General features: G+C 45.9%; 1 protein-coding gene across 1 annotated transcript in view; it reads right to left on the bottom strand.

Annotated features, from left to right (window-relative positions):
* Window positions 1–27,719, bottom strand: part of PIP4K2A (phosphatidylinositol-5-phosphate 4-kinase type 2 alpha) — a 200,602-nt gene that overhangs the window by 10,136 nt on the left and 162,747 nt on the right. Inside the window, exons 7-9 of the mRNA XM_073581811.1 lie at window positions 9,574–9,612; window positions 6,129–6,242; window positions 5,582–5,828 (exon numbers count right to left, since the gene is read on the bottom strand). Of these exons, the coding sequence (XP_073437912.1) occupies window positions 5,582–5,828; window positions 6,129–6,242; window positions 9,574–9,612 (400 nt within the window). The remainder of the gene's footprint in view (window positions 1–5,581; window positions 5,829–6,128; window positions 6,243–9,573; window positions 9,613–27,719) is intronic.

Genomic DNA, 27,719 nt, shown 5'->3' with positions numbered 1-27,719 from the left:
TCCACCATCATATCCACCACGGGCAGACAGCAGTCATCGGCTGCCACATGCTCCACCATCATATCCACTACGGGCAGACAGCAGTCATCGGCTGCCACATGCTCCACCATCATATCCACCACGGGCATTCAGCAGTCATCGGCTGCCACATGCTCCACCATTGTCCACAAGCCAGGAAGAACTATCACATCAACCCATTTCAGGTTCCGTTTCTGAGATGGAAGTCCCGCAACATTCAACGGGTCTTGGGAGCGCAGAGTCGTCAAAGGTCACCAGTCATGAGCAGGACATCGCCACCGCCGGAGTCGGGGTACCTCCATCTCCTGGAGACTCTCGATCAGCGAGGAACAGCGGTGAGTTTGGCGTAATCAACGCAGCTAATAATACACATGACGCTGTGGAAAACAGCCTGGTATCTGCTATCAGGGCGTTAGTTGACCACTTACACCAGCCGGGTGGTCAAACCGTTACTAGGAATATACCTCAATTAGCTAGTTTACACAAATATGCTTTTTTCTGTGGAATTAGTCCACTAGGTACACACATAGACCAAGATACAAAAGAAAAAATTTGGAATAATGATTACGTTGACATATGGTCACTGTTATCAGCAGACCAGCAGTCAGTAGATAAGGAAAGGAGGACTGGCGAATGGTCATACGATAGAAATAGAGGTAAGATAGCGCATACCATGAACAACTGGCTGCAGGCCTTCGCAGTCCTAGGATGTATTATGGGTCAAAAACACCCAGAACGTTGCTCTGAGTTATTTATATACCAGGATTTAATATATAACTCCTATAAGTCTCATGGCGGTGTTGCTTGGAGGCGCTATGACGAGGAGTTCCGCAGGCGGCTAGCCCTGCAACCAGATCTAGGATGGGGAGTAAAAGCCACAGATGTCTGGCTACGATTAATGCTTACACAAAAACACCCCCCCTTTTCATCATCGGCCACTAGTTTGTCAGCAGCCGCAGGCCAGAACTCAGTGGTCGTACGGAGACCAGGGGCCTGTTTGTTATACAATGAAGGAAACTGTCGCTTCCAGGCGGCATGCAGATATAGACATCATTGCGCAACCTGCGGTGGCGGACACCCTGCATCAAGGTGTACACGCTTCGCAAACGCAAATTCTACGAGGCAAAACCCCGGTGAGCGTAGCCGCCATGGGCCCTTGGCTAAGCCTTTACCCCAATAAAGAAGCTGCTCAGCAATTATCTGACGGTTTTAGGTACGGTTTTTTCATCCCCTTTAAATTTAACCAAGCACCAACATCAGCTAAGAATCTAAAATCAGCTCGGGAGTTACCGGAGGTCTTACAGCAAAAAATCATAAAAGAGGTCGAACTCGGCAGGATGGCGGGCCCATTTCAATCATTACCATTTAAAAATTTCAGGATTTCGCCCTTAGGTATTGTGCCCAAAAAAGAACCCGGTAAATATCGGCTAATTCACCATCTATCTTACCCAAAAGGCGATTCGGTCAACGACGCAATTCCCCCCGAAGACTCGTCGGTAACTTACGCTTCGTTCGACAGAGCAATTGAGCTTGTGCGAGCAGCGGGGCCCGGTGCCCTGTTGGCAAAGACTGATATAGAGTCAGCTTTCCGTCTATTACCCGTGCACCCCGAATGCTTTCATTTGTTGGGTTGTAAGGTGGACCAGCTTTTTTATTTTGACATGTGCCTGCCCATGGGCTGCTCCATTTCCTGTCACTATTTCGAATTAGACTGGGTAATACATCACGAAACAGGCAGCAATTCCACAATCCACTACCTCGATGATTTTTTGTTTGTGGGTCCCAAGGAATCTAAACTCTGTTCTTTTCTTCTTCAAAAGTTTAAATTTATTTCTAGGCTTTTCGGTGTCCCACTATCGCCGGAGAAAACACTCGGTCCATGTAACGTTCTCCCTTTCCTTGGCATTGAAATAGACACAAACGAGATGATTTTTCGTTTACCGGCGGATAAAATCGAAAAAACACTCCAAATGGTTAAAAGTTTCATCGTGGTAAAGAAAGTCACACTCCAGCAGATGCAGTCCTTACTAGGTTTACTCAACTTTGCTTGCCGGGTAATGCCAGTTGGCAGGGCTTTCTCACGCAGGTTATCATTAGCTACAAAGGGCATCGCCCAGCCGGGCCACCGAATCAGAATTAATCGCTCAATGAGAGCGGATTTGTCCGTGTGGAATGCATTCTTGGAAAACTACAATGGGCATACATGTGTCATGTCTCAGGAAACGCCTAACAGCGCCCTAGGTCTACTGGTGGGTGCGGATCTCACAAATGGTTTTGTTGCAATCTACCGCAACCAATGGTGCAAAAGCAGATGGCCGGACATATGGACCTCTGCCAACTGGGGCTGCAACCCCGTCTTGTGGGAGATATTTGCTATAGTTACATCAGTCGAAATATGGGGTGATAAACTAAAAAATGTAAATCTCAGATTTCTAATCAAAAATCCGGGAACCGACAAATGCTTGAACAGTATGTCTTCCTCATCACCACCGATTCTTGCGCTGTTGCGCCACCTTGCACTATTATGCCTTAGACACAACATCTGGTGCCGAGCCAGAGTGACGTCTACTGTGGATGATGAAATGGTTAACTCTCTGTTGTCTTCCGATTGGCAGGCCTTCAAAGTCTTCCTTCCCAGCGCAGAACCAACGGGCGTACTGTGTCCTCCCTCCCTCTGGGACACAGTGGCCAATCACTGATGCCCTTGATTCGAGCCTCAGTGACACCGGCTACCTGGCAGGTCTATGGTAAGGCATGGGAAGAGTGGTGCTCGCTAGTAAAAGGGAGGCCAGTTGATACGTGTGATCGGGCGAGATGTGACGTGGTGGTAGAACTCCTGAATCTGCTCAAGAGTAGAGGTGCGTCGGGTACATTAGCGCAGCGTAATTTAACGGGAATAGTCTTATTCTTTCAACTAATGGGATGGGCCGACGTAACTAAATATTTTTTCATAAAGCAAGCCGTTAAAGGCTGGAGAAGGCTCCACCCCAGTCAGGAATGTCGTCGTCCCATTTCTTTAAGGCTGTTGCACGATATTATAACAAAATCTGAAACGGTGTGCAAGTCTCAGTACGAATCTGCCCTAATATCTACAGCGTTTGCAATCGCATTCTTCGGGGCGCTGAGGATTAGTGAACTGGTGCCGCATTCTAAAACAGCACTAATAGGCGGGTTAATTAATGAGGATCTGGTAATATGCAGCGACGCTCTGCGCATTAGAGTGCGGAAATCCAAATGTGATCCCACCGGTAGAGGGTCGTGGGTCCTGGTCAAGGCTCTAGAAGGCCCTATATGCCCTGTTAAAATAGTAAGACACTACACGGTTATAAGACACGAAAGTCGTTTTTTCCTCTCACACACTGACGGGTCCCCACTTACTAAATATCAATTTCACACAATTTTTAAAAAATGTCTACAAGCTGTCGGTGTAGACTCCAAAGAATACGGGACGCATTCTTTTAGAATCGGAGCGGCCACAGAGGCAGCTAGGGCCGGTGTAGCTGAAGCTGAAGTACAGAGATTGGGTCGTTGGAAATCCGCATGCTTTGCAAGATACATAAGACCAGACCTGCTATAACACATCTTGTTTCTTACAGGAGATTATAAGCCCGCTGTTTGGGTTTTAGGACACTCTTTTATTTATTGGGCATGCAAAAGAGCCGAGATACGCCCCGGTGGAAAGAATTTTTACTTCCCACAACTAGAGGTCAACTGGAGAGGCATCCGAGGGCTCCAGTGGGAGCAGATTTTCCCGGAGTTGGTTAAAATTTCTAAATCGGCTAAAGGGCCGCTGATATTGGTGTTACATGCTGGTGGTAATGATTTGTGCAAGACAACAGGAGCGGAGCTCTTCACGACAATGAAAACCGACATAAAGCGGGCTGTTTGTCTTATACCAGATATGGTGGTGGTGTGGTCCGATATTATATCACGAACAGTCTGGCACGGAGCTAAAGACCCTAAAGCCATTGACAAGTCAAGGAGAAAGATAAACTCGAAAATGGCAAAGTTTGTCAAAGAGAACTTCGGCATCGTGGTTCACCACCACAATCTGGAAGAAAACATCTCACCCCTCCTGAGACCGGACGGCGTTCATCTAACAGATATCGGGCTAGATATGTTTTTATTAAACTTGCAGGACAGGGTTGAACAGGCCTTAATGATGTTGTGTGGGGGTCGGAGTCCTGTGTAGGTCATACACATGATCCTCCGTGGCGGTAGTGTAGAGGGGGGCAAGGTTCGTAACCTCTCATCAGCCGACGTGCCCAGCGGTCGCGGGCCTACAGCTGTGAGTCCGTTGCGAATTGTACTTGCCTCACTCTGCTTATTAATAAACTGTGACCGACCTGTTCAACCCATCCATGCTTGTCGGTGTTTTGTTATTACAGGATTGGTGGGAGGCGGGAAGGCACTGCTTACGACACACAGGTCTCTGCAGTCATGCATATGCGGGGGGGCTTCCTGGCTTTCACAAAATGTGAACTGAGCTACTCCCCGCACCACAGAGCACCGCAGCAGCGTACATCGGAACACCACCATATCCCAGCCTGTGGCCTGCAGAAAAGCGCCACTCTTTCCTCCTCCAGCAGTGACCCTGGGACCCTGCTCCACCGCGGCCGGTTAGGTATATCACAATATAAGACGCACCCCCATTTTCCCCCCAAATTTTTTTTTGGGGGGAGAAAAGTGTCTTATAATCTGAAAACCACGGTATATATGGACAAACCAAGTGACACTTAGACTGCACACAGGTGGGCTTCTTTTCACTAAGCATGTGACTTATGAAGGGAATTTCTAGCAACAGAATTTTTTTAGGGGCTTTATCACAAAAGGGGTGAATACATATACACATGCCAATTTTTAGTTATTTGATCCCATAAATGTAATTTGTTCCTATATTTTACTCCCTTCACCAACTTAGACTATTTAGTGCTGATGCATGACACACAACTCAGATTACAAACATTTTTAAACACAGATTGTAATGTAACAAAATAGGTAAAAAGCCAAGGGGGTGAATACGCTCCTCGTGTCTGCGTGGGTTTCCTCCGGGTACTCCGGTGTCCTCCCACACTCCAAAGACATACTGATAGGGAGTTTCGATTGTGAGACCCATTGGGGACAGTGCCGATAATGTCTGTAAAGCGCTGTGGAATTAATGGCGCTATATAAATGAGTAAAATAAATAAAATAAATACTTTTGCAAGCCATTGTATACAAGAATACATCTTTTGTCAAGAGAAAATGTCCATGATTAGTTAAACTGCCATGGACCAGCCACCTCACCCCACCAAGAACACCAATGAATCTCTGCTACCAAATTATTGACTCCCATAAAAGGATCAATAACTAACAATAAATAGATCTACACGAATGAAGAAATAATCAATAAATATTATTAAATCCACATCATACAAAAAGATATGTGACCTTGGTAATAACGGCACAGTAAGACCCATAAAGGTGGCAATAACCCGATGCCTGCACTAGACACGGACACATCCTACATGAGCCATCCAAGGTATGGGCTGAAAAAATAATCTTATAAAGGATTCAAACTTACGTTCATGGCTTTTTATTCCATACACATCAATGGTTGGGTCAAACTCCCCAGGAAGAAGTGGTTTTGTGCTGTTTAATGTGTTTCTGGGGCTGTCTGGCGGCGTGCCCACCGGGTGTGTTCCGTCACTTTCTCCTTCTTCTTCTCCTCCGTCGTTATCCTCACTCTCTACATCTTCCTGCTCTGCCCTTTCCACGTCATGGATACCCACCAAGAGGCTGTAATCCATCAGCTTCAACTGGGACAAAAACTAGAAACCAAAATGCAGTTACAAGTTAGGAGGAAACATAAAGGAACCTTTTTTACGGGTTCTCTGACAATCAGCGGATCACAATGGTCACCAGTGAATAAGAGGCTAATAGGCAAGAATCCGAAATTGGTGACTCATGTATCATCCTATCCTAGAGGGCAGGAATCTGCTGTTTCCCGTTAACAGCTCATCCACAAGAAACCATTGCAGTTACCACCGTTTCCAGGTCCTAAATGGACTTCAAGTAGTCAACAGGCTCAAAATGCGTCGGTACCACAGACACAAAACCATGAGTCTCACCTCGACATCCTTCTTTAGCTTCTCCCGGAACATCTTTTTGTTATTTTCATCAATGCATATTTTTTGACCGTCATTTATGAAGTCATTATCTTTGTAGGTTGGTAGCTCTTTAGCCTAAAAGAAAATGCAGAATAATCACTGAATCTATGTAGAATTTTACATGATGCCCACATTAATGATACTCTATGAAAACAATTCACCAGCAACTAGTATTGGAGCTAAGAGGGCCAAACCTGCTATCCAATCTGCATGGGGACCTCCGGACTCAGGGAAGGAGAGGATTGGGCAGGTGGATTTCAATCTGCCCTATCCCAGGGAACATAATTTGCCACCAGCAGTGTGTTTAGCCGCTTTCTCCCGTCTCCCCGTTCAGAACAAATATATGTTTGGCTAAGCCGCCCAAAATAATTTTTAAACACAATTATTCTACATGAAAAGGTCCTTGGACGTTATTTTAATGGGGACTGAATAGTTACCTACTAAGTTCCTTAGTATATGTCCACATTTGCAAACATTTTCCCCATGTATTGGAAATGAAAAATAAAGCAAGTTTGCACAATGTTTTGAAGAGGTTTTCCCCTTTTGGAAAATCTTCATCACCAGCTGCAGTTTCTTGCAAAAGACCAAAACAAAAACAGGGCTGTACTCACTGTCCCCAGGTCCAACGCAGAGTCTCAGCAAGAGCTCCCGTGTTCTGTGTTAACTTAGCGGCTCTGACGGGGGCATCCCATCTACATAGGCAAAGTGACTGAGCGAATTGATTGGCTGCAGCGCTGTCGATGTGACAACAGCGTCACAGTCCAAAAGGGACACCAGGAACGGTGCCAGAAACTCAGCCCTGGACCCGTAGACTGTGAGTAAAGCACGTTTTTATTTTTCATTTATTTCATGTATTGAAGGATCAGACTACACATGGCTCGTTTGTTGTCTGCAGGCTCGGACTGGCCCACAGGGTAACAGGGGAATCCCCCAGTGGGCCCCAACCTTACTGTATGGGCAGTACTTGTCATAATTCACTCTGTACAGAAAAAAGCAGGATCTCATCATTCATTAACTAAAATACCCAGTTTATTATTATATAGAGATATAAGTAAATTTGTGAACCAGGGTCATGTAATATTTGTATGAAGGTAAAAAGTGGGCCCCCAAAGTCAATGTTACTGGTGGGCCCTTGGCACTCCAGTCCGACACTGGTTGTCTGATACCATGGAGACACATGGCTAAGCATGGGAACCGTAAACACAAAATGATGTGAAAATTTTTTAAACTATTTGCAGATTTGCTTCATTTTCTTTCCTTGACACTCCCTTCATATTGTGACCTGATCTAGGAGAATAGAATTGGCCCAAATGTGTGTAGATCGGACATTTGTCAGAAAGTTAATCTAAAGGTTTTTATATTTAGAAACTGGATAAAATGTGTTTGATCTGTTAGGGAAAGCGATTCATTGAATTTAGTGAGAACTTCCATCCCAGGGGAATGTGTCCTATCCCTTTTTTCCCCATTTTGTATTCTCCACTGAGCAGCCGACTTCTTACGTCCTGGCACCGTGCCCAGACTGTCAGTACTAAAAAAGTAAGCTGAAGTGAAACCACTAATTTTAGCCCATACTGGAGCTGCACCTCCTCTCTGAAAAGACGGCCACCGGGGAGCTAAGTGCTTCCTCCCAAGCCGGGGAGAAGACTAATCTGTCTGAGCAATGGGCTCCTGAGTGATGTCCTATCAATGAACAATGAATCTTCTGGGAGAAGGCGGAAAAAGTCAAAACAGATGCAAGAATGTGTCAACCGTAGGAGGTCGGATAAGATGAAGAGGAGAATGGCCGCTCCAGAACATAGTTTGAGATAATCAGCTATAAATACAATGTGGAACATCATATGGGCACGGTCAGGAGGACATGTGCACAAGTGCAACGACCCGAAGCAACCAATCACATTCACGTCCACAATGGCCAAAATATGTGGACACTTCATGGGTTATGGCAGAATCATTTTGGATAAGAAGGAAATCGCACATTGGAACATTGAGAAGCTTGCACAATTCTCCGAGTATCTCCAGGTGGATGATAAACTCGCTTAATTTAATTTTGCAAAAATCAAAAAAGTACCGTATAAAAAAAAAATAAATAAATTTTATAAAGTTATGATGCTTTAGTGCTCGATCACATTTTCGATTTTCTTGTACATGTGCAATCCATTTTTTTCACGGATAGAACTCGTACCTATGATACTTCTGGGTCTAAAATGTCAGAGACTCGTTTGATTTTTATTCGAGAATAAGATCAACATCGGCAATGCAAATATAAAAAGAATTTGGACTGCACTTGTATGATATCTGAGTGCGCTCTGATTTTCATGGACGGTCAGAATGAAGGTGTAGAAACTTTTTTTTTTTTTTTTAAATCTCTCCACGTCTAAGAAAAACCGATGACACTCGGCCAATCTCTGATTAAAATAATTGGTTCATTTTTCTCGCACGTGGAAAATACTGATATCTAGACGAGCCTTTATAGTTAGCGGAGTACATTTCTGCTTGAAACCCGCCACTATGTTATATACGGAGTTCACCCAAGAAAGTTTCCTGGCAGAATGTCATCTGATGTATAGGGCCACATTTATAATGCAAAAAAAAAAAATTCCAAAACCAAATTTACTATACAAATCAGATCATTGTCGGGAAGGGTGCTCATGTGCTGGGCCACCTGTCATACCTACAAGAGGAGGCCGTGGTCTCCTGGGGCACCGAGTGAAACAGCGCTGCTCACAATCAGGAGTTGTGCAAATAATTACACAATTGTGCCTTCTGGGGAATTGGGAGAAGATCAGGGAAAAAGCTGAGAGGGCACCGAGCTTTCCCTAGAGCTGCTGCCACTTCATCCTGGGGAGCACTGTCAGTGAATAGCAAAGTGTTTTGATACAGAAACAATGTACTGTTAACTATAGACATGAGAAGCAATTAAAATGGTCCTTAAAAGGGTTGTCCGGGACATGTTTTTCTCACTTAATAGAAGAATGTTTTTGAAATTAAAAATCATTTTTGCAATTAAAAATTTTGCACAGTTTGCCTTCTATGCCTTGTGTGTTGCACTGTCTATTGAAGGCTGCAGAATGAGTTAACTGAGGGTCCATCAGCGAGCTTGTTCAGACGGTCTGACATGGAGTTTGTACTTTCTCTGTCTTTTTTTTTTAAGCTCCTCTTAACTGACTTATGACCACAGACTACATCAAAGTTGAATGTACAGGAAAAAAAAAGAAAAAAAGCCAAGCGGTGCTAAATTTGTAATGACAACCAATTGCAAAAAAAAAAAAAAAAAAAGGATCTTCGGCCCCACATAAAATATTAAAAGAATTTAAAAAATTTATACATATTGTCCTCAAAGGTCTGCAACTTCTTTAAAAAGTCCGATGGTCGTTATTAATACAAGTAATAATAATATGCACTGTACCTTTTCTTTGTCGCTGGCTTCTCTTGCCACGGTGGATCCCTACAGAATTATAAGGAGGGATGATGGTTAAAGCATTAATATTGTTAACATCCAGCAATATTAAAGAATACATCCTACAAAGAACATTTATCACTATTCACATGGTAGGAAATAAATGTTTGATCGCTGGAGGCCCCACCACCGTGACAGCCAAAATTAAGATATATTATACTATATACACTGCTGATCAAAAGTTTAGGGTCACTTAGAAATTTGCTTATTTTTGAAAGAAAAGCAGTTTTTTTTCCAATGAAGCCAACATTAAATGATTCACAAATACACTCTATACATTGTTAATGTGGTAAATGACTATTTTAGCTGCAATCGTCTGGTTTGTAATGCAATATCTTCATAGGTGTATAAAGGCCCATTTCCAACAACCATCACTCCAGCAGTGTTCTTATGGTACTTTGTGTTTGCTAACTGTGTAAGAAGGCTAATGGATGGTTAGAATACCCTTGAAAACCCTTGTGCAAGTATGTTAGCACAGCTGAAAACAGTTTGGCTGATTAGAGAAGCTATAAATCTGGCCTTCCTTTGAGCTAGTTGACAATCTGGGGCATTACATTTGTTGGTTCCATTAAACTCACAAAATGGCCAGAAAAAAAGAACTTTCATGTGAAACTCGACAGTCCATTCCTGTTCTTAGAAATGAAGGCTATTCCATGCGAGAAATTGCCAAGATACTGAAGAAGATTTCCTACAATGGTGTGTACTACTCCCGTCAGAGGAGAGCACAAACAGGCTCTAACCAGAGCAGAAAGAGAAGTGGGAGGCCCCGCTGCACAACTGAGCAATAAGACAAGTACATTAGAGTCTGTAGTTTGAGAAATCGACGCCTCACAGGTCCTCAACTGGCAGCTTCATTAAATATTACACGCAAAACGCCAGTGTCAACATCTATAGTGAAGAGGCGACTCCGGGATTCTGGCCTTCAGGGCAGAGTGGCAAAGAAAAAGCCATATCTGAGACTGGCTAATAAAAGGAAAAGATTAAAGCAAAAGAACACAGACATTGGACAGAGGAAGATTGGAAAAAAGTGTTATGGACAGACGAATCCAAGTTTGAGATGTTTGGATCACACAGAAGAACATTTGTGAGACGTAGAACAACTGAAAAGATGCTGGAAGAGTGCCTGACACCATCTGTCAAGCATGGTGGAGGTAATGTGATGGTCTGGGGTTGCTTTGGTGCTGGTAAAGTGGGAAATTTGTACAAGGTAAAAGGGATTTTGAATATGGAAGGCTATCATTCCATTTTGCTACACCATGCCATACCCTGTGGTCATGACTTGACTGGAGCCAATTTCATCCTACAACAGGAAAATGACCCAAAGCACACCTCCAAATTATGCAAGAACTATTTAGGGAAGAAGCAGGCAGCTGGTATTCTACCTGTAATGGAGTGACCAGCGCCGTCACCAGATTTCAACCCCATTGAGCTGTTGTGGGAGCAGCTTGACCGTATGGCACGCAAAAAGCGCCCATCAAGCCAAACCAACTTGTGGGAGGGGTTTCTGGAAACATGGGGTGAAATTTATCCAGATTACTTCAGCAAATTAACTGCTAGAATGCCAAAGGTCTGCAGTGCTGTAATTGCTGCAAAGGGAACATTCTTTGACGAAAGCAAAGTTTGAAGGAGAAAATTATTATTTCAAATAAAAATCTTTTTTTCGAACCTTGTCAATGTCTGGGCTCTATTTTAAAATTCATTTGGCAACTCATTTGATTAATAAAAGTAAGAGTTTTCAAGGAAAACACAAAATTGTCAGGGCAGGGTGACCCCAAAATTTTGAACAGTAGTGTCAGGTGACAGGTGGTCAGAATGTCATCACTTCCGATACCAGTGGAAACAGTCATAGTAGGGGGGGTGGTAATTATGGCTTTTACTTTTTAACAAATATGGACTTAAAGAAGACCTGTCACCAGGTCAAAAGTTTTTGCTCTTATCTTATTCCCACAACACTGAACAGTCAATATTTTATTTTGTCATTATAGTATTATTAATTTTTATGGTCAATATTTTATTATAATTTTTTAAATTATTTTTTATGGCAAATATTTCATGATATATTTATCATTAATTTTTATTGTCAATATTTTAGACTTTTTTAAATTCATTTTTAGAGGCATTTATTGGCATTGGTATATTTTTTATTACTAGCTTTTATGGTCAATATTTTATCCATTATATTTAAGAATTTTTTTATGGTCAATATTTTATTTTTTATTATGAATTCTTATGAACAATATTTATTATATTTTTATTATTGTTATGGACAATATACGGTATGTTTTGTTTAAATTCATTTTTATGGTCAATATTTTATTATTATTTATTTTACTCATTTATATAGCATAATTAATTCCACAGCTCTTTACAGACATTATCATCGCTGTCCCCATTGGGGCTCACAATCTAGATTCCCTATCAGCATTTCTTTGGAATGTGGGAGGAAACCCACGCAAACAGCGGGAGAACATACAAACTCAAAAAAAGAAAAGAGAAGCCAGCGTTGCCAAGTTCAGAACGCATAACATAAAGTGCATTTGCACATAACATCTAACTGTATTCAAAATGAGATATTTAGCAAAAAAATACAAACTCCTTGCAGATGTTGTCCCTGGTGGGATTTGAATTCAAGACCCCAACACCGCAAGGCTGCAGTGCTAACCACTAAGCCACCGTTCACTTTTATGGTCAATATTTTTCATTTTTTTAATTACTACTTGTTATGGTCAATATTTTACATTATTTTTTTATTATTAATTGCTATGGAGAATATTTTGTAATTATATTATTTTTTATGTCAATATTTTAGATTATTTTTTTTATTCATTTTTATGGCCAATATTTTATGGTATATTTTTTATTATTAACTTTTATGGTCAATATTTTGTACATTAAATTTGTTTTATAATTTTTTTATGGTCAATATTTAATATTTTTTATTATGAATTCTTAAGAACAATATTTATTATATTTTTATTATTAATTATGGACAATATATTTTTTATTATTTTTATGGTCAATATTTTATTATATTACGGTATTTATTTTACTCATTTATTTAGCGCCATTAATTCCATTATTATCACTGCCCCAATGGGACTCACAATCTAAATTCCCTATCAGTATGTCTTTGGAATGTGGGAGAAAACCAGAGAACCTGGAGGAAACCCACCCAAACACGGGGAGAGTCATACAAACTCCTTGCAGATGTTGTCCTTGGTGAGATTTGAACCCAGGACTGCAAGGCTGCAGTGCTAACCACTGAGCCACCGTTAACTTTTAAGGTCAATATATATATTTTAAATTATTACTTGTTATGGTCAATATTTTATATTATATTTTTTTATTATTAATTGCTATGGAAAATATCTCATAATTATATTTTTTAGGGTCAATATTTTATTACATTATTTTTATTTATTTATACAGTCAATGTTTTATTATATATACTTTTATTTTTATGGCCAATATTTTATAATATTAATTTTTTATTATCAATTTTTATGGTAAACTTTTTCTTATTAGATTATTTTTACTATTTTATGAACTTTTTCAAGAGGGCATGGCTCACAAGAACCTCTGGGGCGTGTCTTTGATCAATCCCAGAGATTCATTTGAGCCACGTCGTTTTGATGAAGAGCAAAAAAAAAATGTACTAGTTAGAAAAAATAAGGCCCGTATCTGGTTTGGAGGAATTAAAAAACAAACAACGTAAAAATAATACTCAGGGGAGCAGCGAGAATAAAACAGGAGCACAACATGGATTTTTGGGATAACTCACCGTAAAATCCTTTTCTCCGAGACACTCATTGGGGGACACAGGTACTGTGGGTGTATGCTACTGCCGCCTGGAGGCTGACACCAAGTGAAAAAAAGAGGTTAGCTCCTCCTCCGCCATATAGACCATCGCCCCGATTGCGGGCGGAAACCAGTTTGGTGCAAAAGCAGTAGAAGATCAAACAAAAATCAGACATCATCAACCTTAATGCAGGTAACATGTCTAGAAAATAACCACCCTAATCTCATACAGAGAGCATATTAATTAAATAAACAGAAGCTAACTTGGCTAACAGGGTGGGTGCTGTGTCCCCAAATGAGCGTCTCGGAGAAAAGGATTTTACGGTGAGTTAACACAAAAATCCATGTTTCTCCTTCCCCTCATTGAGGGACACAGGTACTGTGGGACGTCCTAAAGCAGTCCCTGGGTGGAAAGTTGACTCACCGATTCAAGCTACATGCACCTCCTGCCTAAAGGCTGCTTGGAGAATCCTTCTACCCAGGCTCGCATCCGCTGAAGCTGGAGTATGGATATTGTAATGTTTAGTAAACGTGTGCAGGCTGGACCAGGTTGCTGCCTTGCAAACCTGTTCCGTCGAAGCCTGGTGCTGAAGCGTCCAAGAGACGCCCACTGCCCGAGTAGAGTGTGCTCTGACCCCTGCTGGAATCGGCGCTCCTCTGATGCGGTAGGCCTCCTGAATAGCCAAACGAATCCATCTGGCTATGGTCGACTTTGAGGCAGTGAGTCCCTTCCTGCGACCTTCAGGGAGCATGAACAGCGCGTCTGACTGACGAAAGGGTGCCGTCCGCGACACTTACCTCCTGAGTGCTCTCACCAGGTCTAACGTATGCACGGCCTTTTCCATACGGTGTACCGGTGCTGGACAAAAAGAGGGCAAGACAATATCATTAATGTGAAACGAGGAAACGACTTTTGGCAAAAAAGGAGGAGCTGGTCTAAGAACCACCTTGTCTTTGTGAAAAGGTCAGAAACGGGGCTCGGCAAGATAACGCTGCTAGCTCAGAGACCCGCCTGATTGATGTTATAGCTACTAAGAACACCACCCTCCAGGAAAGGTATGACAAAGAGACATCCTGTAGCGGCTCAAATGGAGCTTCCTGCAGAACACTTAGGACCAGGTTAAGGTCCCAGGCGTCCATAGGTGCCTTATAGGGAGGTACTAAGTGGGAGACCCACTGGATGAAAGTCTTTACCTGCAAGTTGGTAGCAATCCTGCACTGAAAAAGGACGGATAAAGCAGATATCTGTCTCCTGAGAGTACTGGGGGCCAAGACTGGAGAAAAGCCAATATATTAGGGATGGAGAATCTCAGTGGAGAACAACCGTTGCCTCGACACCATGCAAAGAAAACCTTCCAGTTGTGGTGGTAAATTCGTGCTGAGGCAGGCTTCCGGGTGCTAACCATAGTAGCAACCACTTTGTGCCCAAACCCCGCCTGCGTCAGAATCCAAGATTCAACGGCCAAGCCGTCAAACACAGGGCACCTGAGATAGGGTAGCATGTCGGCACCTGAGAAAGTAGATCTGGGTGCTCTGGCAGTCGCCATGGCACGTCGACGAGCAGCTGCACTAGATCTGCGTACCACGCCCGATGAGGCCAGTCTGGGACCAGCAGAATCACTGGCACCCCTTTTGCCTTGATCTTCTTGATGACCCTCGGAAGTAGTGGCAGCAGGGGAAATAGGTATGGGAGGCGAAACTGGTTCCATGGCAGAACCAGCGCATCCACGGCGATTGCCTGTGGGTCCCGGGACCGAGCGACAAATATGGACACCTTGGCGTTCACCCTGGAGGCCATCAGATCCACATCCGGTGTTCCCCACCATTGGCAAATATGCTGAAAGACCTCTTGGTGTAGTGACCATTCCCCAGACGCAAGCCCCTGCTGGCTGAGGAAGTCTGCCACCCAGTTCTCTACCCCAGTGGACCACCGATATCACCCAGCGGTTCCTCTTGGCACAGCGAAGCACGTGCCCTACCTCGCGCATGGTTGCCCTGCTGCGGGTGCCCCCTTGGTGATTTATGTAAGCCACCATCATGGCGTTGTCTGGCTGAATCAAGACAGGGCAGTCTGCTAGAAGGTGATGAAACCGTTGCAGTCAGCCGGATCGTCCGTATCTCAAACAAGTTGATCGGGAGATGTGCCTCCTACGGTGACCACAGTCCCTGGGTCGTGTGGTGGCGAAAAACCGCTCCCAAGCCGAGGAGGCTGGCGTCGGTTGTGACCACCAGCTACTGATCTGGGGGAAAGGGTTACCCCTGAAGAAGGGAGGAACTGATCGTCCACCACTCTAGTGACTGTCTGACCTGATAGGACAACCGGCACCGATGATCGAGCGTGAACAGGTTCTTTTCCCAGGGATAAGAGGGCGTGCTGCAGTGGGTGAAGATGGAACTGGGCAAACGGGATCGCTTCCATCGCCACCAGCATTTTTCTTAGAATTCTCATGCAGAAACGGATGGTGTGAGGGACTGGTTGGCGCAGTACCCGTACTCCCTGCCAGAGGGCTAGGGCCTTGTCTGGAGGGAGAACCATCGGAAAGTGTCGAAGGTCATCCCTAAAAAGGAAATTCTCTGAGCTGGAACAAGGGATTACTTCTTTACATTGACCAACCACCCTAAGCGGGCAAGAGTATCTAGCGTGATGCTGACACTTTCCTCGCATGCCCGCCTTGAAGGGCCCTTGACCAAGAGGTCGTCTAAGTAGGGGAATACGCCTATGCCCCGGGAGTGCAGGATGGCCATGGGAACTGCCATGACCTTTGTGAACACTCTGGGGGCAGTGGCTAGCCTGAAGAGCAGCGCTGCAAACTGAAAATGTAGACCGTTGATGGCGAAGCGTAGAAACCTTTGATGCGGAGGGAAAATGGGGATATGTAGATAGGCGTCTTAAATATCGATAGAGGCAAAGTACTCTCCCTGCCCCATTGCAGATATGACTGAACGGAGAGACTCCATCCGGAAATGTCTGATCCTGATAAATGTTCAGGAGCTTTAGATCCAAAACGGGCCTGACAGTCCCGTCCTTTTTGGGGACTGCAAACAGATTGGAATAGAAGCCCTGAGTCTTCTCGTTTTCCGGTACCGGAATGATGACTCCGTTGTGGCTGAGCGAATCGATGGCTCTTAGTAGAGCCTTTGCTCGGGTATCCACTTTGGGAAGACGGGAAAGAAAAAAACATCTTAGGGGGTACCTGACAAATTCTATCTTGTACCCTGTGGACACCAGCTCTCTCACCCATGTGTCGTGTGCGACATTGAGCCAGGCATGGTGAAACCTAAGTAGGTGGCTGCCTACCTTGCTGGTGCCACCTGACAAATGCTCCGAGTCATTTGGCTGAAGATCTTTGGGACCTGGATCCCCTCGACCTGGACTGGATAGTACGCATCCTCCCCAATGGGTTGGCTCTATATGAGACTTGTCGGTCCCTATTCTGGTTGGGGCGCCCTGACACAGCGGAATTAGCCGCCGCAGTCCAGCTGGGGTTGCGAAAGGCCCTAAAACGCGCCTGAAACTGGTGACGAAACGGCGGTTTGACCTTTTGTCGAGGAAGAAAATCGCTCTTGCCTCCTGTGGAGTCGGAGATGAGCTGATCTAACTTCTCTCCGAACAGGCGGCCACACTGGTATGGTAGTGCTGTCAAGGACTTTTTTAAGGCTCAATTGGCCCGCCATGTCCTTAACCATAGCGCTCTCCTAATGGAGATTGCATTTGCGGCCGCAAGTGCCGCGCAGTTGGCCGCATCTAAAGATGCATTGATCAAGTAGTCCCCCGCCATGGCTATCTGATTTGTGATTTCTGATACTTCAGCTGGTAGGTCTATGTCTTGCAAGACTCTATTCAATGATTCTGACCAAGAAACCATGGCCTTGGCTACCCACGTTGCTGCGAACGAGGGAGAGTACTGATCCTGATGCCTCAAACACTGAGCGAGCCAAGTTCTCTATGAGATGATCAGTGGGATCCTTAATAGAAGAACCACTAGGTACGGATAGTAGTTTTTGTAGCCTAGAGCGACAAAAGTGGATCCACTGTTGGGGATTCCGTCCACTTTTTACAGAGATCCGGGACAAAAGGATGCTTCACCTCGAGTGCCTTCTGGCCCGAGAACTGCCTGTCCGGCCATTCTCTGTGTTGTTGCACTATGTCCTCAAATTCATGGTGAGTGCAAAATTCTCTATGGGCACGCTTGACTCGCTTAAATGACACCTTATGGCCCAAAGTCAGAGTGGAATCATCCTCAATCCCCAGATTCTGGTTGACGGCTTCTATGAGACTGTCAACCGTTTCCTGTCCACTCGGCGTATCTAGGTCAAGGGGTTCGTCCGAGTCTTGCTCGCTATCGACTGCTGGTGACGGGGAGCGAGAAGCAGAGCTCACGGATGCCGAGGCACCGGAAGGACCGGGAGACGCCGTGTGGGTTCGATTCCCCCCCGGGTCTGCCTGGAGTGAGAGCAGAGTAAATGGTATAAATTGGTGCACTGCTAATACCTCAATAAATACAGGGCGGAGGTGCAAACCAGTGGTCTATGACATGAGCACAAAACAAAAAAGAAAAAGCAGGCCACTAATAGGAATGCACACTACCAATATATCATAAAAAGAGATGACTTTATTGATAACAAATGATTAAAAACATTAAAAAACCACACACAGTGAAAGCCGCATAGGTCCTGTGCACACCATAAGCATTATAAAGATGGTAAAAATAACAGCTCCATAGAAAAACACCAAGGTTACTTACCGGTAGCCGGTTTTTCCGGAGCCCATGACGGCACACAGAGAGGGGATCCGCCCAGTCAGGACAGGAACCCTACTGAAGATAAAAGGGCGGTACCTCTCCCTCGCTTCAGTTGGTTTACAGAGCATGAGAGGCCCCCCGGGTTAGTACACATGGTAAAACTATCACCACATTATATCTAACTAAAAAAACACCCAAACTAAAGTGCACACCAAAGGAGTGAAAAAGGGGGGGAATATACAGGTGCCGTCATGGGCTCCGGAAAAACCGGCTACCGGTAAGTAACCTTGGTGTTTTCCCGTCTCCCATGACGGCACACATGAGACTTTTGTAGAATAAGACACCTTAGGGAGGGACCACCGCTTGCAGCACCCTTCTACCAAAGGTTAGGTCAGTAGAGGAAGACAGATCAAGTTGGTAGTGTTTAAAAAAGGTGGAAGGTGAGGACCAAGTAGCGGCTTTACAAATTTGCTCAATCGATACCTCAGCCTTCTCTGCCCAGGAGGTAGCCACGGCTCTGGTGGAGTGAGCCTTGATGCCTTCTGGAACCGGAGCGCCACTTGCAGAGTAGGATAACATAATGGCCTCCCTGATCCATCTGGCAATGGTACTTTTAGCTACCCCGTGCCCCTTTCTACTACCCTGAAAGGCTAAAAAAAGGGACTGATCTTTCCTCCACTGACTAGTTATTGACATATATTGTATTATGGCTCTTCTTACATCTAATGTATGGAACTTTTGCTCCCCCGGGTTTCTGGGATTGTTACAGAACGACGGCAAGGAGATCTCCTGAGTCCTATGAAACTTTTGGACTACCTTGGGGAGATAGGCCGGGTCTGGTCTTAGAACCACTCGGTCATCCAAGATCTGTGTATAAGGAGGACATATAGACAGAGCTTGTAGGTCGCTGACTCTTCGGGCTGACGTTAAGGCTACCAGTAAGACCGTTTTAAGTGTAAGTAGCTTTGGTGACAGCTCTAGTAGTGGTTCGAAGGAATCTTTGGTTAAAGCCTCCAAAACTAGGTTCAGGTCCCAGGGTGGTATCTTTGGGATAATGACCGGCCTTGACCTGCCACAGGACTTAATGAACCGGGACACCCACCTATTGGCTGCTAAATTGCAGTTATATAGGGCCCCCAAAGCTGAGACTTGAACTTTGAGTGTGTTAGTGGCTAACCCCAGTTGCAGCCCCGACTGTAAGAACTCTAGGATAGGTCCCACTGGAGCTACATCCCCTAAAGGTTCCTCCAGGAAGTCTAGGAACTTTTTCCACGTTCTACCGTAGATTTGGGATGTTATTGGTTTCCTACTTTTCAACAGGGTGGAGACTAATCCTGGAGAGAATCCCTGGCGACTCAGTAGCGCCCTCTCAAATTCCAGGCTGCTAGATGGAAGCCCTTCACCTGAGAGTGGACCACTGGTCCCTGGGAAAGCAGGTCTGGAATCTCTGGTAGTATCCATGGATCTGTCACTGACATGAGCCTCAGAAGGGAGAACCAAGGTCTTCTCGGCCAAAAAGGAGCTATAAGAATTATTCTTGCCCGATCCTCCCTGATTTTCCTGACTACTACTGGGATCATTGTTATCGGGGGAAATGCATAGGCCAGGATGAACTTCCAGGGTATTTGTAGGGCATCTACTGCGAAGGGGTTTTCCCTTGGATTTAGTGAGCAGAACTTCCTGACCTTTCGGTTGTGTGCGGTAGAGAACAGGTCTATTTCTGGTCTGCCCCAGGCCTGAACTATTTGTTGGAAGACTCGGGGGTTTAGGGACCATTCCCCTTGTCTTAGATGCCTGCGACTCAGGAAGTCTGCTTGTATATTTTCTGCCCCCTTTATGTGCAATGCTGTGATGGATAACAGATGTTGTTCTGCTAGCTGGAAGAGTAGATCTGATATTTGCATGAGGCCCCGAGATCTCGTTCCCCCCTGATGATTGATGTAGGCTACTACTGCCTGATTGTCCGTCATGACCCGGGTGTGGCGGCCCTGAAGTAAGGGAAGGAAATGTTTCACGGCTTTTTCCACTGCCCATAGTTCTTTTACATTTGAATTCTGATCGCTTTCTAGTGAGGACCAGGTCCCCTGTATTGTATGGGATCTCAGGTGTGCTCCCCACCCTGTGGCACTCGCGTCTGTCGTAATGATGTCCTCGACTGGTTTTTGCCACGGGACACCAGCTGTTAGATTTTTTTCTACAGTCCACCAGAGCAGGGAATCTCTTACAGCCACTGAGAGATATAGTTTGCCTTCTAAATGCCCTTTTAATTGTTTCTGCGCTGACAGGACTTCCCACTGTAGTTGCCTTAAGTGGTACTGCGCCCATGTTACTGCGGGTATACATGATGTCAGTGAGCCTAAAAGGGACATTGCGTTCCTCAGTGTCATATTTGGCCTTTGTATTGCTGTGCGAGCTAGGCCCCTTATCTTGGTCACTTTCCTCTCTGGTAGGAGGCAGCGTTGTTGCTCGGAGTCCAATATCAACCCTAGGAAGGATTGCTCTTTTACTGGGGTTATCCTTGACTTGGGGATGTTTACTATCCATCCTAGTCTTACTAGAGTTGCTATTACTTCCTTCACTTGAAGTGTGCAGTGGGATTCCGACCTCCCTATTACCAGAAAGTCGTCTAAGTATGGGACGATCACTATGTCCCTGGATCGCAGAAAAGACATTACTTCGGCCATCACTTTGGTGAATACCCTGGGGGCTGTAGACAGGCCAAACGGAAGGGCTGCGTATTGGTAGTGTCTCACCTGCCCCTGGATATAGAGCGCTACTCTCAAATATCTCTGATACTCCCGATGGATTGGGATGTGATAGTAGGCATCTTTTAAGTCTATCACTGCCATGAGGCAATGCTGGAACAGGATCTTTGTGGCCGTGTTGATTGACTCCATTTTGAAGGAGCAATTGTCTATCCACTGATTGAGTCTTCTCAGGTTGACAATGGTTCTCCAAGAGCCGTCTGGTTTTTGTATTAAGAAGAGGGGGGAGTAGAACCCCCTTCCTTCTTCTTGCGCTGGGACTTCCTGTAGGACTTGTTTTTTCACTAGTCCCAAGACTTCCGTCTCCAGGGCCAGCTGTTGCTCTTGGGTTTTCCTTTTGGGTGTTATTATGAAGGTATGCCTGGGCGGACGGATGAATTTTATTTTTAAGCCGTCCTTGATTATATTTAGGACCCATGTACTGGGGGAGATATTTGCCCAGGTGGAAAGGAAGAGAGAAAGCCTTCCCCCTACCTCCGGCCCAATGTCATTGGGGAGATTTTTTGGAGGAAGTGGAGGGCCCTTTAAACATATAGCCCGATCCTCTTTTTTCTTTAAAGTCCCAGCTTTTTCTATCTCCCGGGGGACGACCCCTGTTAAATCTCCTCCTCCGAAAGGGCTGCTTCTTAGGTTCTCCTGGAAATCGGGGAAAGCTTTTCTTCCTATCCCCCGCATGCTCAAAAATCTCTTCTAGTTTTTTCCCGAAGAGGAATTGGCCATCGCATGGAATGGAACATAACTTGTGCTTAGAGGGTAAATCTCCGGGACACCCTTTAAGCCACAGGGCTCGTCTTGCCGCATTTGACAGGCTTGCTGCTCTAGCTGTCAATCTTGCGGAGTCTGCAGAGGAATCGGCCAGGAAAGCCGCTGCTCCGTGCACCAATGTTAGATTAGCTAGAATTTCGTCTCTAGGAACTCTATCCTTGATCTGGTCCTCTATTTGTTGCAGCCAGACCATGAGGGCACGAGCGGTACAGGTACCGGCTATTGCTGGCTTCAATCCCCCTGCTGAAGCTTCCCAGATGTGCTTCAGAAACCCATCTGCTTTCTTATCAAGCGGGTCTTTCAACACGCCAGAATCTTCTAATGGTAGGGATACCTTTTTTGAGGATCTGGCTACAGCCCCATTAAATTTTTGGGACTTTTTCCCAGGTTTCTGAGTCCTTCTGGTCAAAGGGGTACCTCCTCTTTGATGTGGAAGGTAAGCCCCCTGACCGCTCTGTCTTTTTCCATTCCCTGTCAATTAGCGCTTTTATTTTATCATTTACAGGGAAGGTACGCTTTCGCTTTTCCTCCAGTCCTCCAAACATTACATCCTCTAATGATTTGGGAGTTTTTTCTTCTTTAAGGCCCATTGTAGCTCTAATGGCCTTGACCAGTTTTTCTACGTCCTCCGTTGGAAAACATGGACGGCCGCCTATATCGCTGTCCGAGGAGGATTCTGAGGACTGCGTAGAGGAAGAGGAGGTGGAGGGGGACAAAGATCTATCCCGCCCCTTCTGCTTTGGCGAGGCCTCTGAATCGGAGCTCCTTCTACGGTTTCTTTTCTTTTTAAGGGCTGCCTTTAGGGAACCTTTCACCTCCTGATGTATTAACTCCTTCAGACTAGTCACCAAATCAGGGGTCTCCTCCTGTATAGTCCTGTTAATACAGTCAGCGCAGAGATCTTTCTGCCACTGATCTGCCAGCGGGTTTTTACATAGGGCGCATTCTCTATTTTTGGTTTTGCTGCTGGCCTTCCTCGCCCCCTAGTGATCAAACAGAAAAAATGGAACCCCATTACCATAAGGGTGACATTCACGTAGATCACTCACCACCGCTGTCAATCAGGGGTACCGATCTCGGAGGCTCCTCAGATGCACTCATGACGTTTCTCCTGGACGTCCCAGAGTCATGCCGATTGCGCTTATGACTGCCGCTCCCACCACTTGAGCGACTGCTCCTGGTATGTTGGCGGCTCGGCCTGGCATCTGGCGAGAGGTCTTGCTGCTGACGCTGCTGCTGTCGCTGCTGCTGACGCTGCTCGTCTTGCCCCACTTCCATACTGAAGCCTTGGGCATGAGTGCGTCTTCTGTGGTCATCCCCCTTATGTAAGGGGGATCCACTGCACTCTCCGCCTCCTCCGGTTAACCCCACATCCCCTCCCCCCCGCCATACCGACGGGATCTCTCTCCACCGATCGGCGTTCTTCACCATGGGCGCCGCCATCTTGGATTGTCGGCGCCGCCTCCGACGTCACGCGGGCACGCCCCTTCCCAGCGTGCCCTGCGCGTGACGTCAGAGGAGCGTGACCCGGAAGCGGCCGCTCCCTCAACGCTTCTGAGCTGCTCCAGAGTAGGGAATCACCGGCAGAGGGGGAGAGGGCGGCGCGGCAGCCACGGCAGAGCCCCAGGACCCCCGCCGTGCTGTTCCTGCGCCCGCTCGGACGCTGAGCCCCGGAGGACCCGCGGACGGCGCTTCCTCCATCCCGACGCCCAGCGCTCAGGAGCCCAGCCTGATCTTCTACACCGGCACGGGAGAGGGGCAGGTAAGTGTGACCTGCTGTCTTCAGCACGGGTCCCTGTCAGGACAGGAAAACCAACTGAAGCGAGGGAGAGGTACCGCCCTTTTATCTTCAGTAGGGTTCCTGTCCTGACTGGGCGGATCCCCTCTCTCATGTGTGCCGTCATGGGAGACGGGAAAAAAGCCAACTGAACATCAAATACAATCATATAAATGGCAATTCATGTAACTATACAGAAGATTCCAAACAGACATAAATAGTCACTAAATAAAGAGCTGCATAATAAATCCCCCATGGAAAAAGCGGACCACTATACCACATAAAACAATTAAGGCATGAATCAGCCTAGAAAAAAGGAATGCACACCATAGCATACTGAAATAAATATGCCAATGAAGCTGATATAACGGCCAAATATATCAATCTGTGAGAGTGAAAACGCACAAGCAGATGGCCGACTGAAAATGCTGAGATGAAAGCATCCACACAAGAAAAGGCACAAGGCCTAGCATAACGGTGGCGGTCCCTTAGAATATCAGAGAGAATCCGTTTATATACATGCCATAAATGGAACCACGGGAGATCAATTGGTGAGCACAGGGCGCAGAGGCGGAGACCCAACGCGTGTCGCCGTTACAAAGACAGCTTCGTCAGGGGAAGTGAGTATTGTTATCCACACAGCCATTAAATACCTCAAATGTGAGTGGTAAACATCTACATGTACATGTGTGCAGGAATCCACCAGACCGGAAGCGGAAGTAACGGCTAATACAAAGTGCTGGCAGATGTCTCTGCCAGTACAAGCCCAGTGCGCACGCGCCGGTACAACCAGCGCGATGCACGGGACCAAATGCAGAAAAAAGGCCTATAGCGCATGCGCAGCTCCCGGGAGCAAAAATATGTATATAGCCATAAGAGCCCAATGTGAATGCACTCTAACAGGTGCGAATAGATTGAATAAAGCCTTGGACAGACCAAGTGAGACACCAGAGATAATGCCCCATGGAATGATGAAAAGATTGAACACATTATACACAAATAAACAAAAAGGATTATTTTGTGTTTTTTCATTCTTGTATGTAACATGAACATATGCAAGTCATAACAGACACATTGTGCATGTATTCATAAATGCATAAAAAAAAAAATTCAAAGGAAAAATATGTAAAAATAAAAATGAAGATAAACATGAGAAAATGAATATAAAAATAAAGGGATTAACCCAACGCGCCTGGAGTGAGAGCGGCCCCTGCAGCCCGGAGGCTCCTGTGAGGTAGAGGACCCCTCTAAGACAGACGAGCCACTGTCCCTGCCCCTATCTGGGGCCCGAAGGGACTCAATTGCTCTTGTAAGTGACGCCATATATTGCGACAGTTATAACGCCCATTCCGAGGGACTTGGTACACTGGGCTCGGTGGCAGGGGAGGGCTCCTGAGCGCGTTCGGACGCACAGGCTTCGCATACTCGCTTGGTCTGGGCCCGCAGAAAAGCGGACTGACAGGAGATGCATGCAGCGTATAAGAACGTATGCATCTTAGGTTTTCCTGACATGCTGTACCTGTCAGGCATCCGCACTGAAAAACCGCCGGGGGAGGGCGCTCTTTGCTTCTGCTAGCGCGGCCTCTCTGTGGGGCTGGGGGCAGCACTTACCCCAGTCCTGTGTCCCCTGTGGTGTGAGGCGTCGCTTCAATCTGTGCACCACCACTGCGGGCAGGCCCTTGGAATAAAAAAGGGATCCTGGGGGCAGTACTTCCGTTTTCGGCCTAGCTTCGCCTGAAGCCGGGGCCTAAATTTCTTCGGCGTCCGCCCAGGCCACCGACGCCAGGGGCAGGGACTTCCGGCCGCGGCCTAGCGCCGGCTGTAGCAGCGGCCTCGATTTTTACCATCTGCCCGGGGGGGGGCGGGGGTGGACCCGCCGAACCTCAGAACCAAGGTCGGGACTGGATCCGCCGCTGCCGGACACCCGCCTCTGCTGCTGCCCGGGAGAAGCTAAGGGCTCCAGCCCTGCGCCGCTGCAGGATCCCTCCCTGGCCATCCACCTCCGTCCAGCTCAGGTAGAGGGGAGGGGGGGGGCATATGAAAAAAGGACGGTGCAGGCACCCTAGCTCCATCTAACCCCTTCAAGGGGTGAGGAGAGGGACAGTCCGCCGCCTTGCCCCACCGCAGTCTTAGCATTGGTGGGGCAGTGGGGGCCGCACGGACTACGCTTGTGCCTCTGTGCAGCGTAGGATATCAATACTCTAGGGTGGACAGGGCTAAGTTCGGCATCATGTCCCACGGTGCAGGAGAGGATACGTGGGGGGACACTCGCACGTGCTCACCCGTTGTTGGTTTGGGGAGATTGGACCCCTTCAATAGGGTCCGTTGCCCGTATCTCACCTCTGTGGTCTGAAAATATCCCACGTTGTGGGAGAGGATACGTGGAGGGACACTCGCACGTGCTCGCCCGTTGTTGGTTTGGGGAGATCGAAGCCTTTCAATAGTGGTCCATCGCCCCTGTCTTATCTTCAAGGGGAAAAAGAAGAAAAACAAAAAAAAAAAAAAAAAAAAAGAAGATCAGTCTTGAGACAGACCGACGTGTGCCTCCAACAGACACTAAGCAAAAAACTGGTTTCCGCCCACAATCGGGACGAGGGTGTATACGGCGGAGGAGGAGCTAACCTTTTTTTCACTTAGTGTCAGCCTCCAGGCGGCAGTAGCATACACCCACAGTACCTGTGTCCCCCAAAGAGGCGAAGGAGAAAACTGGATACTTTAAAAAACTTTTATTACTGTCCATCTTCAGTTAAAATGAACCCTATTGTTTCTGTGTTACAGGAGAGAAGCATTATAGGCCATACAATTGACTTGTTGTGACTATAATTGAGCAAAGGTCAATTTGACTTTTACTCGACATACAGAAATTATTGATGAGCGGATCTAGAATAAATCATTATTTCTAGGATAAGATTGGAGAAAGCTCCTATAAATAATTCATGAACTTCACAAAAAAATGTGAACTGAACATTGTGCTGCTGATTGCAGGATAAAAGCCGCTCATCCCTCCTTCCCTTATAGACACAATTCCCGTCCGTCACACGTCTGCCTACACAAGGCTTCTTGGCCTGATTACAGAAAAGTCCAGAAGACAGAATTATAGAAAAACCTTCTGGTATCGGAGGCATCAGAGATATCATCAAAAACCGGATTTAAATGAGTCAGAAGTTTTTTTTTTTCTCCTGTGGTGTAATTTATCTGCACAACTCTACTTAAAGGATCCAACACTTATTTATTCCCCTTTAAGGGGATTGCCCACATTTGGGGATTTTTATTTTTTTCTTTACATATAGGTATGCATTTTTGGTTAAAATCATTTTTTGCCCTAGGGTTTCATTAAAAATGTTGCACCATTTGGCTTTTTCAGGCTCTTTGTTTCCCTGCACATTCAAACTTTGATGTGATCTGTGAGGAGCTCAGGAAAAACAGATAAAAGGATTACAAAAGCCCCCATCAGACAATCAGAACAAACCCACTGATCACTTCTTCGTTAAAGGGCCTGTCACACTAAGAGATATCGCTAGCAATATCGCTATAACTAGTGACGTTATAGCGATATTGCTAGCGATATCTCTGTGTCTGATACTTACCAGCGACCGGCTCCCCCGCTGCTTATCGCTGATCGCGCGAGAACGTTCAGGACTGTTTCTCGTCGTCAGCTTCCTGTGGCGCTTCCTGCTGTGAGGACGAGCGACGCGTGGAGCCGGGCGGGAGGACGCAGGATCGCCTAGTGTGACAGGTAAGTAGCGATCCCCGTCCCCAGCGATGTCGCTAGTGAGATCTGCCTATGTGGCAGCTCACTAGCGACCACTTAGCGATGTACCAGCGATCCTGACCGCGTCATATCGCTGGTCGGGATCGCTGGTACATCGCTAAGTGTGACAGTACCTTTACTCATGTACTGCATCCACTAGTACATAGTGCAACGCAAAGGCTATAAAAGCCACATGGTGTAACATTTTTTTTTTAACTAAACCCAATTACAAAAATGATTTTTAGCAGCAAAAAGATGCATTCAAGTAAAAAAAAAAAAAGGACACTCCCTTTAACTCCCTTTATTTTACATAGGTTGAATAAAATACCTAGTTGCATCAAATAAAACATTTCTCCACCAATTATACATTTTGTCAGTAAATTAACCATAATCCACAATGTTATGTGTATCGAGGAAAGCATCCAGCCATTTTTTAAAGGCTGATTTAGTGTCTGCCATTACTACCTGTTGTGGTCGGCATTCCATTGTCTGACTGC

The sequence above is a fragment of the Dendrobates tinctorius genome, unplaced genomic scaffold (genome assembly GCF_039654945.1).
Source record: "Dendrobates tinctorius isolate UK_male_01 unplaced genomic scaffold, ASM3965494v1 ptg000070l, whole genome shotgun sequence".
NCBI lineage: Eukaryota > Metazoa > Chordata > Amphibia > Anura > Dendrobatidae > Dendrobates > Dendrobates tinctorius.
Note: the sequence above shows the minus strand (reverse complement) of the source record. Positions and strands in the feature narration are given on the sequence as shown.